Source organism: Callospermophilus lateralis, chromosome 2 (genome assembly GCF_048772815.1).
Source record: "Callospermophilus lateralis isolate mCalLat2 chromosome 2, mCalLat2.hap1, whole genome shotgun sequence".
Classification (NCBI taxonomy): domain Eukaryota; kingdom Metazoa; phylum Chordata; class Mammalia; order Rodentia; family Sciuridae; genus Callospermophilus; species Callospermophilus lateralis.
In genome coordinates this window covers 123,914,555-123,925,498 of record NC_135306.1, presented here as the reverse complement: position 1 = coordinate 123,925,498, position 10,944 = coordinate 123,914,555, and the positions used below count along the sequence as shown (strand labels likewise).

The following is a 10,944-nucleotide window of genomic DNA, read 5'->3' as shown; positions in this document are numbered from 1 at the left end:
TGTGATAGATTCACTAGATGGAATGTGGATGACTGAATCAGGGTCTGCTGTGTAATATTCCAAACATATTTTCCCTGAGACTAGGACAAATGAAAACAGTCATGTGAAACACTACTTAGAATTGAGGAAAATATAAACAGGACACAATATGATGGATATGCAAGTCGGATTTCCTTTCATGTTGAAATTGGATGAGAATACATTTGATTTTGCTTCAACTGTATCTACAGTTAAGCCACAAATTGCTTCTTGCAACTCTAGTAACTCTGTGAGCAATAAGATCAAATGCATAATATCTTGGTCCGCTGAAGAAAAGGAAGAAGCCTACAAAAAAGAGATAATTTATTCAATTAGCTTGCAAAAGACATCAGATGTTTTCAGTTAAAGAAGACACCTGCCCCCTCTCATCCTAATGTAGTATCCAAATGCAAAAGTGTCATTTAAAAATTATAAATAAATTTATTAGTAGCTTTCTCTCCCCCCTTACTTACGATCCTGCTGGAAAACTGCATCAATTCTACTTTCTATTCCTGGAAAAGTACTTGATATGCTTTTGGGATAACCTGGTTCCATGGATTGTCTTTCATTATCATATCTGGTAAAAAAAAAAAAAGTCACATGTAGACTATAGGGATAACAGTTTTATTTTAATTATACAATTAAAACTTTACAAAGGACCTTCTCACATACTTTATCTTTCATATTTCACAGTGTTTTATTTATTGAAATTAGGAATGGTTAATTTCATCTAAGGGTACACACTTATTTATTAAACTTATGGGTATTGTTAATTCTAAAACAGGGTTCTTATTGTTGATACAAGTTCATTCCCCAAAACAAGAGTTCATATTTTCTAAGGATTTTTAATTAGTTGTTACATAGTATATGTGTGTATGTATGTGTATGTGTGTATACATAAATGAAAATTATATGTTCATCTTGGGCACCAAATTCTGCAGGCTATCAAGAGATTATTTGCTTGTTTGTGTCAGAATTTAACTATTAATAAGAATTAGCCTATGTCTTTCTTTGCATCTCAAAATAGTGTTTTATGAGAATGGATTCTGTTTCACAAAATTCTCAATACCTTTGTGCAGGCATTTTAATTTTATAAAAATAAAAACTTCAAAAGCCATGGTAACACCAGTCATCTTGTGAAAATGAATCTAGTCTCATGAAAACCTCTCAGATCTTACCTAGATATTTCAAACCTTCATATGTCTGATTCTTATTGGTTTGTAGTCAGGGTGGAGAAACAAGGATTTCTACTTACAATTGAAAAATGTTTATCCTACCTCCAGAATTGGTCATTTACAAAGAAGTATGTCTTCCTTCTGTAAGAAACCGCTGCGTCTATTGCTTGCACAGTGCTTGGGAAGCCGAAGCTGGTCATGCTCCTGGGATAACCTCGCAGAATGTCATAGCCACTCAGAGCCCAGTATTGGTTGCCTGTCATGATTCAGGTTACACATTAAATAAAGTTCTTCAGTTTCTCTGAGATAATTAATATATACTCCTTCCTGGTCTTTGAATAATTAGCCATAAAGAAATAAAAATGGGAAAAAAAACCCAGTCTTTGAAAGATGAGGGTAGAAAAGTTAATTTCATGGGGCTGTGAGAGCCCTGGTGGTTCCTCCCTGCACCCATAAAACATCCCGACTTCTTAGCCTGACATTCGGCGCCCCACAATTGAATGTTCTATCTCATGCCACTTCTATACAGTGTCTAAATCATAAACTTGAGAAATGTTAGAAGATTATATTTGGGATGAGGATGGAAAATACTAAACAGGGTCTACTGTGGTTTTCTCAGTTTGTTGATGACAGTACTGAAGCCTGAAGACAGCGTGACCTGCTCAGATTCACACAGTGGAGAGGGACCAAGATGGGGCCCACCCTGGTGTCCGGGCCAAGGCCTGGCACACAAGCTCTCTGTGGCTTACCCTTCAGAAGCTGACCCACAAAGGACCTTGCTCCTTCCTGTCAGGAAGAACTACAATAAGAAAACTTTCAGAAGTCACCTTTGAATAGGAAAACCAGGTCTCGATCAAAATCCTCATAAGCAGCCTGAATACCATTTGGCAGGGATGGCCAGAATAGAGAAATAAAATTGAGTTCAACGAGTCGGAGCTGAGGATGCCGTCTCCAGAAGTACCTAATAGGACACAAGGAAAAGTGTACTACACGCAAATATACACAGTAGTCCAGGTTGTCAGATTCTGTGATTCTCAGGCTAGTAATGGCCATTATGAGATTGCTGGGAGGATATGATTATATCATGTATGCAGTGTTTACTACAGTGACCAGCACATGGCTAGGCTCTGTGGTGATACTGCCTCTTCCTCAGGGAGATCAAGGGAGTGATATCATTTGATTGCATTTGGCATTGCCCCCAATGCAATTAAATGTCCTCCCACATTACCAGATCTTACTTCATTAATACTTTCATTACAATATTCATTAAATATAGGTAGTCATTGACAAAAGCAAAAACACCTTTGTGTAATTCCACTCACAAATATCAAAAAAGAAAAAAGAAAAAAAAAGAGAGAAGATTTTAATGTCAGATGATTTGCCTCACAGCTAAACTAAGTGATAGCTTCTATTTACTTGGCTGATTTTGAATGAATTCAATGATGTTTTGGTGTTGATTAAACACATTTATCAAGTTCCCAAGCAAATATAGCCCATGTCTACCTATACCACCAAATATCTGAATGCTTTAGTGTTGTTTTTTTTCCTTGTATGTTCTGAGTTACCCAGAAAACACTAAAACTTCCAATGAGGTGTGTATGTGTAGAATTCAAAAGAAAAACTGAATAATTAGATTTAGATAGAGTCCTGTTTTAAGATCTGGCAGTAAGAGAAGTCAAAGGAAGGAACAGTTCCCCTTTATACTTGTCTTTAAAGAAGAGTATTTCTCCACGGAGCGTGGTGGCAGCGTCAAAGGTCAATCGGGGATCACAGGCTGTGGGTGTGGTTTCCCCAGTAGGTTGGATAGGGTTATTTGAAGGCCCTGGGGGTAAAAGGGTTTTTTAAAGCATGAGTCCAGCGTCACTCTTAGCTTTTACTTGAGCTATTTCTCAGGAAGGTGAAGGGTCTTCGCAGAAGAGAAATGCTGCCAGCCTCTCCCACAAGGCTCTGAAGTTGCTGTACATTGGCCCTCCTGAAGTTTTTGTTTGCTTAACAAGAGTAATGGTGATTTTCAGGATTAGTTTCAGGTTAAGTTGGGAAGTAAAGAAATGTAAATCTCTGCCCTCCTCCCTTTAATTTCTAATATTCTCTCCCCCTTCTTGGTTACTCCTCCTGATACTTCTGGTCATTCAGTGTCAACTTCCTTCCCACCAAAATTCACCTCCAGGGAAATAGCTGATACTAGTCTTTTATCTTACATTGCAAATATAGATCAAATTTCATCTGTATCTTTTATATAAGAATTTACATTGTAATGTATTTTGTTATTGTAAGATGAAGGGCTAAACTGATAGTTAAGGGAATTTTAAACATCAATGAGCAAACAAAGGAGGTGTTTGGGGTGAAGGGGAGAGTTGGGGTACATAGGGAATTGGATTAGTGTTCAGCGATCCTGGAAATTCAACCATCACCAAAAAAAATCTCCTGATTGTCATTCTTAATTTTATGTTACTCTTCTGCCAGAGAGGGGAGTGCTTCACCTAATTCCCTTCCTCTCCTTTCAATTCCCTTCCATTTCACTCCATTCCATTGCACATTTTGAGGGATCAGGAGGGCAAGAGGAATGAGAGATACTGTGGTTTTACCCAGAGAGAACTTCTTAGGACCAGGCAAAAGTTCCCTGCTCTCCTCCCTGAAAAATAAGTACTTTTTTTAACCACACCCCACTTCTGTCCCCCCTTCTCCTTCAGACAACTATTCTAATATGTTCACTGTATACATTTTTGTTTGCATGTTCTTGAAAATGCCTTGCTTCATCTATTATACATTTTAGGTCTATGTAAAGTCATAGATTGTGTCATTTAATTAATACCTTATAGAGTAGTGTCATTCTGTTTCTTCTTCACAAAGCTCAAAGTTTTGAAGACCCTTTTACATTGTTGCCACATATACCTCTAATGCTTTTTCCACCTATGGCTCTAGGTGCCCTCCAACTCCCACCATCATAAATAAGACTTGAGTGAACATCTTCAGCATGCTCTATATCTGTCCCCTTAGGACCTATGTGAGGTTTTTTTTTTTTTTAAAGTATATCTAGGAGTAGGTTTGCAGTATTGAAAAGGTACAGTCCTGCTTTTTTAGACTACATAAATTGGGAAACATAAAAAATGAGGAGAAAAACTCCCCATCATCCAGAGACGATGACTGGGGATTGACGTGTACATTTCTTCCCCCAATTTTTTTTTTTAAAGCAGTGATAGAGGCTCCATCCCCAAGGCCTCCTTTGCTAGTATCACATTTATCGCCGGCAACTTTCAGAGTTCAGTTTGAGCTTGCCCTGAGAACAGAATGTGCTAGAAGTCCAAAGAGAGATGCTCATGGGGCCTGTTGAGGGCCTATTTCCAGGTGCCACCATGTGCTGCATGGTTCCTTATGGTGACCTCACCGTAGATGGCCTGAATGCCATTGATGTCATCTTGAGGGAGTGAGTAGGTGCTGGGCTCTCTGAAAGCGTAGTTGGGATACATCAAGGCACCAGGGTCAGAGGAATGGGAGAGTCCCAAGGAATGGCCAAACTCATGTGCAGCAACCAGAAACAAGTTGTAATCTGAAATACAAGCAGGCGTGGTGAACGACTTCAGGAGGACTCCACATGGAAGAAGCATGATCTCTAGAAATTCAGTTTCCAAGCCAAGCGACATTTCCCGTGATCACCTTTTACGTCTTCCCTCAGGTATCGGAAGAAATGGGGAGTGGGAGGAATCTAGGGAAGAGCCAAAGGTGTGGAGGAGGTGAATCTGAGCTTCTTATCAAGTCTTCGAACCAAGAAAAGCTGCTTTTATTCTAGTCCCCACACTTTGTGGACATGGGACTGAGGCTTGGAGAGGATTTATCCTCCTGTGCTCCCCCACACCGGCTATCTAGTGCCTAGACCCTCCGGCTCATTAGTAGGGTCTTAGTAAATGGGCAGTTAGGAAGGAAGCCTTCAGGCAGTAGGGTAGACTGAGATGCAGGGATGTCTCTCATTCACTCCCTGGTCATCCATAGCCTAGGATGGCTTCTCCCTATGTCCATGCTCTCCAAGCAGCTCTAGGAATTAATTTTCACCAGAGAGAGGCAAAGCCACCCTCTCTTGTTTCCTTTCCCCATCTTCTAACTTCCACGAACATGGTGCCTTTCATACCAAAGAACTTTAAAATTCCCCATCAAACAAAGCCCAAGCACCTTTCCCTGGCCTTCAAGACCTTTCAGAAAACATCTTTGAGTGCCTGGGTACCGAGTGAGGGGCTGTGTGAGATTTTCAGGGGTTCTTTGTTCTCCAGGAGTGCATCATCTAGAGGAGGAGATATGTGTGCAAACAACTTGAAGGCATAGAAAAATGAGTGAGAACAGATAGGAGAAACAAAGGCTCTCAGGAATCTCTGGGGGAAGGCCTCATCTCCCGCTGAAGACAAGCTAGACTGTGGCTTTTGTCACAGCATGGCTAGATGAGGGAGATTCTTAAAGATAGGGTTTGGGGCAAGAAAATGGACATTTCAAAGAGAGAAAACAATGTGAGCAAGTGTAGGAAGATGGGAAGCATGAAATGGGTTCTAGAAATGGTCCATGCACAGTGTCACTGGTGCGTTTGAAATGTGAAGACAAGTCACATGTGGACAATCATGAAAAGGCTTCCATGCCAAGTGAAGGTATTTAGACCCGATTTGTGCAGACTATCTCAACACTGAAACTTTTAAGCAGGAGAGTCATGTGATCTAAGATGGGCTTTCCAAAGACAGACCATGCTGCAGGGAAAAATTAGAGGGAGCAGAGACTGAAGGGGGCGAGTCCAGTTAGGAATCTGAATCATTAAGTGGAGGTAAGAAAGGATGATTGCCCGAACTAGTGGGGAAGACTACTAGTGGGGAGGAATAGTGTCATGGAGAGTTATTATTCATCTTCAGGTATACACATCTCCTAGCACAGGGACTGAGTAGACACTCACAACATATATGTGGAGAAAATGGAGGGAGGAACAAGTCCCAAATAGGGTAGAAGGAGCCTTTCCTGTCATTTTCTGAAATGGGCTCTCTGGCACATTGTGACCTGATGGCTTTGTTAAGTCCCACATTGTCTGCATACACCTGTCCTCAGCTCTTTTCTTCCCTTTAGGTGGCCTTGCTCTTCTAGTTATGAGGAGTCTCCTGGAAGGAGTGGTTTGCTGCATAGGAACATGCCATTGAAAAAGAGCTTCCTGGAAATGAAACTAAGTGAGAAAATGTGGCTACTTTTTTCTAAATAGGATAACTTCCCAAGGGAACCGAATTATTTCTGAATTTCCAAAAAATTGGACAATAGGTCTTCTCAAATACCATTATATTTCATAATATTAAAAAAGAATATGACCTAAAACATTGGTCAGTAAACTTTGAGGCTTCGTAAGCCATATAGTCTCTGTCACAGCTACTTAGCTCTGCTGTTACAGAATGAAAGCAGTCTTAGACAATACATAGCCAAATGAGCCTGTCCTGCCTCTAACACAACTTTATTTACACAAACAGGGGCCAGGCAGGATTTGGCCATGGTTTGTAGTTTTCTGATCCCTGCCTGCTATGGTTTGCATGTGTTACTCAGAAATTCATGTGATACAAACTTAACCCCCAATACAACAGTGTTGAGAGATGGGGCCTAATGGAAAGTTTAGATTAATACTCTTAGTAAGTCTGCAACTTCATTCTTTCCTCTCTTGCTCTTCTGCCTTCCACCATGTGAGGATGCAGCAAGAAAGACCTTAACAGATGCCAGCATCGTGATCTTGGATTTCCTACCCTTTAAAAATCATGAGGAAATAATTTTCTTCTTCATCAATTACCAAGTCTCAGGTATTCTGTTATAGTAGACCACACAGACTAAGATAGTACCCTAGGAAATAAGGTCAATACTTAGTTTTGGAATTTTTTTAAACTCGAATTGACTTAGTTTTTTAAGGTAGCAAAATTTTTAAATGATCATTTGCAAGAGTTTGAAATATTACTATAAGTTGGGAGTGTGTACACATATATGTATGTAGATTCTAATGTGCAAAGTTAATTCAGAAGCTGCAAGTAGACATAATCTTGGTTAACTTACTTCTAGAAGTTTGTGTCCATGTTTCTTCTGCATCAAAATGAGCATCTCCTCCAATACCTTGGCCAGGCTGAAAGGCATGAGCAAGGATTCCATTGGGTCCATCAAATGGAGAGTTGTCACCATGCTCTGAAATAAAACAATTAGTTAAGTCCTTTTCACATCTCAGGTTAGCCGGGGATGCAAAACTGAGCATGAGTTCTTTGAGCCTACCTCTCTGGGCAAAAGCAATATTGATGTCTGCTTCTCCCTGTGATACCCTGGTGAAGGTCAGAGGTGATGCAGCGCTCCAGACTTTAAAGGCTTTCTCAAATGCGGTTTCCACTTCAGCCTCTGACAACTGTGGGGTGTAGTTTATAATCCTTCAAAATGAGAAGGAGCAAAAAGGGTCGGTTACTGCTGGGAACAGCCTTCCATTGGCAGACAAGTCACTCTTTATGTGGGACTTGAATATGTAAGGTGCCACCACTGGAAAGGGGATGAGGAGGGAGTTCGAGCCTCTGGGTTAAAAGCAGACACAGGTGTGGGCAGAATATGCCATATCCTTACGTCTCAGTGTCCTCACCTGCAAAATGAGGATGATAACATCATCTTCCTCTCATAGGTTTGTTGCAGGGATTAAATACACATAAAGCATTAAATTTTCTACTTGGCCAATAGTGTTTCACAGATACTGAGTATTCTTGTTATTTCTACGGAGATGTATGAAAGATCAGGCCAGATTCTCTCCAGCAATGATTAAGACTTTATTTATTTATTTATTTTTTGGTCCTAAAGTCAGTACCTAGAGAGACAGCCTCCCATTACCATAGCCTTCTTTAGATTGGTGGAGAAGGAAGACAAAAATGGAAGGCTTTGGATTAAAACAAAAACAAAAACAAAAAAACAACCCATGGGATCACTACCCTTTCCTTCTCATACTTTTTCCCAGTTCGTGCTTGACTCATGCACAGTTCGTTCTCTGCAGAGGCAGGGCTATTTACCCATTTGTGCCTGGAATATCATAGGAGCTGGGTGAGTAAATTCTGCAGCTCTAGAAGTATCACCTGTAAGTCAGGTCAGTGTGTTTCCAGGGCCTTCCAGGGGTCAACATGTAGTCACCACTATCAGGCACTCCACAGCGAGGCTTTTCCATCATCTCCAGAGTTTCTGCATCTGGCTTCCCCGTCACATTCAACCCAAAAAATCGCTGCATTTCCTTGAGCTTTTCAACAATCATGCTAGGGCTGCTCTTCTTTATAGACCGATATTGGTTGCTTGGTAGCTGGTAGAACTTTTCTAGGTAATTCTGGACAAAGTAAGCATAAGGGTCTTTGCTGTGAAATTACCATCAGTTCTCTGGGCATTTTGCAACCCTTTCTAAATTAATACAGAGCTCAAACTCTGATTCTGACAGCCACAGGAATGGTTAACTTATATTCATGGGTTGACTTTGAGGGAACAATGCTTATTAAAAAGAATGCTCCCTCTGTTTAGTGTACAAGTTAATGGCCATGCACAAAAATGAGTGTTCACAGGGGACCAGGACCAAGTCACACACATGCAAAAAGCTACTATAGTCAGGAAACTGCCTTCTTACCTCTATTTAAAAAAAAAAATCAGGACTAGAATTTTTTGGCTTCTGTTGAGTCATTAGTTGCATCAGTGCAGATTTTTAATTTCAATCCTTTTATTTTTAACTACTGGAGAGGTTTAATGAAGAAGCTGAGGCATAGAGAATTGAGGCACAATGTAGGTCCCAACTCACCATGTTGCCTCTCTAATGAGAACTGATCATTTCAAAAGAAGTCCAAATATGTTTGGGGGTAAAGGAAGCATCATTGATATTAATGTTTTATTCACCAAGTTATTTCCTTTGGAAGGGGCCCAAAATCATTTTTTAAAATTTATTTATTTTTACATTACAATTCTTAATACACCCCAAAATCACTTGAAAATACAATTTCTGATGGGTGTTAACAAGCCAGTCCTGAGACTCTGTCTCATTTCATGTGGTCTTTGAACCTGACATTTTGAAGGTGACACAGGACAGAGCACATACTATGAGATTGAATAGGTTTGGGCAAATCTTAACTGTGAGGCTTGGACACATTACTTATCTGATTTAAGATTCACTTTTATCTCTGAAATAAGAATAATAATTCCCCCCCACACAGGGCTGTTATGAACTCAGCAGGTACCTTGTAAAGAGTAAGCACTCAGTGGATTTTAGATATTAACTCCAGGGTCACAGTTATCATTGTAAGAAATAAACCCCAACCCTCCAAAAGACAATAAGAACAATGCTGTTCTATAACTAAAATGCTAAGAAAATTGTGTGTGAGAAACACATACACAAAATTCCCTTGTATTTATTAAACATTTGGCCTGACTTTCATCCTGCAAAGCAATGTAGAAAAGCTATTGGTTTTTGCTTTTAAAATGCTTCCAAGCGTTTATAAGCGTTTCACAGTTGTTGCTGGGAAATCTGTTTGCACCATGTGCTACTTCTAGTCCATTCTAACCTCCATCCTCATGTTTTCTTCTATGTCTGACACTTTTGGATATAAAAAATATGCCCATATCAAAAGCAGCAGATGTGTAGTACCTGGATTACAGATACAGTGGAAGAGAAAAATCTTAGGTAAGAAAAAAAACCATTACTTTTAAATGAATTTTCAGCTGGAGGAGGCTGCAGTATTTTCTCAAGTTTTGAAGAGCCCAGTTTGTTTTCACGGCTAGATTTTAGAGTGCTGGACCTTGCCAGCTTGGAACGCTTCAAATCACTAGAAGGAAGAGAGATGGAACCTCAAGCAAATCACTCAGACCATTTCTTTCAGGCTGTTTAGACTGAAGAGAGAGAGAAAAAATCCTGCACGATTTCCTAATAATTAGTAAATCAACCACCCACTTAATTAATAAGTAATTTACCTGAACAATTTTTGCATTTTTCTCTTCTGAGTGTTCAGAAGGTACAGGAAAGGCCTTGGTGAGCTGCATATGGAGTAAGAACAGAAATGGAAATGTCTTCAGACTGAGCATGGCCTTTTCTTCAATTCTACCTCTCCTGGCCTTCCTTTCTGCTCCTCTGGGTAGGGCCTAATGGGTACACTGAAGTTCTCAGCATCCTGTGATGCTCCCTGCTCTCTTTTGGTCCCTTATAAAGCCATGTCTTCAACAACTGCTGCATCAGGAATATGAAGCAACACAGGTTCATTACACTCTGACAATTTTTGCAATGTTAAAATGTGATTTGGTACCTCAAAATGGGTGAAGCTTTCAACAGAAAAAAGACAGTGTAATTTGCAGCTCTGCTTTGGGGGTTTTAGTTACTCTTGCAAAATTGTCTGGTCAAGAAGAAGGAACAAGGGACTAATTCTGAAGTTTCTGGTTTACATTTTTTGCCTATTTAAGATGCTGGGGCTGTATTAGTTCATGCAGGGGAATATTATTAGATTAGTGGTAGGCATATTGGGACCAAGAAGCACAACACAAACTCTGTTCTTTTCCATGCTAGCTCTCTGTGGGGAGACTGAGTGCCTGAATGCATTGTCACAAAGTAGGCTTTGTATAGAGGTCCCAGAGCAGCATTTAGAGGATGTGGCTTTGGCATCAATGTATTAGAAAATCCCCAAACTGTGAGCTGGATTTCCCATAGAAATGACAGAGGGGAAAAATACTGATGATGATGATGATGATGATGATGAAACCTGATAAATATTTACAA

At 40.0% G+C, this 10,944-nt stretch overlaps 1 protein-coding gene across 1 annotated transcript; it reads right to left on the bottom strand.

The window, feature by feature from the left end:
* Positions 1–214: 214 nt before the first annotated feature.
* Positions 215–10,259, bottom strand: Mmp8 (matrix metallopeptidase 8). Its single transcript, XM_076841916.2, has 10 exons — positions 10,149–10,259; positions 8,285–8,526; positions 7,452–7,600; positions 7,242–7,367; positions 4,579–4,740; positions 2,898–3,015; positions 2,021–2,154; positions 1,296–1,449; positions 492–595; positions 215–324 (listed from the first exon to the last, which is right to left on the bottom strand). The coding sequence occupies exons 1-10, from the start codon at positions 10,257–10,259 to the stop codon at positions 215–217; spliced, it is 1,410 nt and encodes a 469-aa protein (XP_076698031.2).
* Between the last annotated feature and the right edge of the window lie 685 nt (positions 10,260–10,944).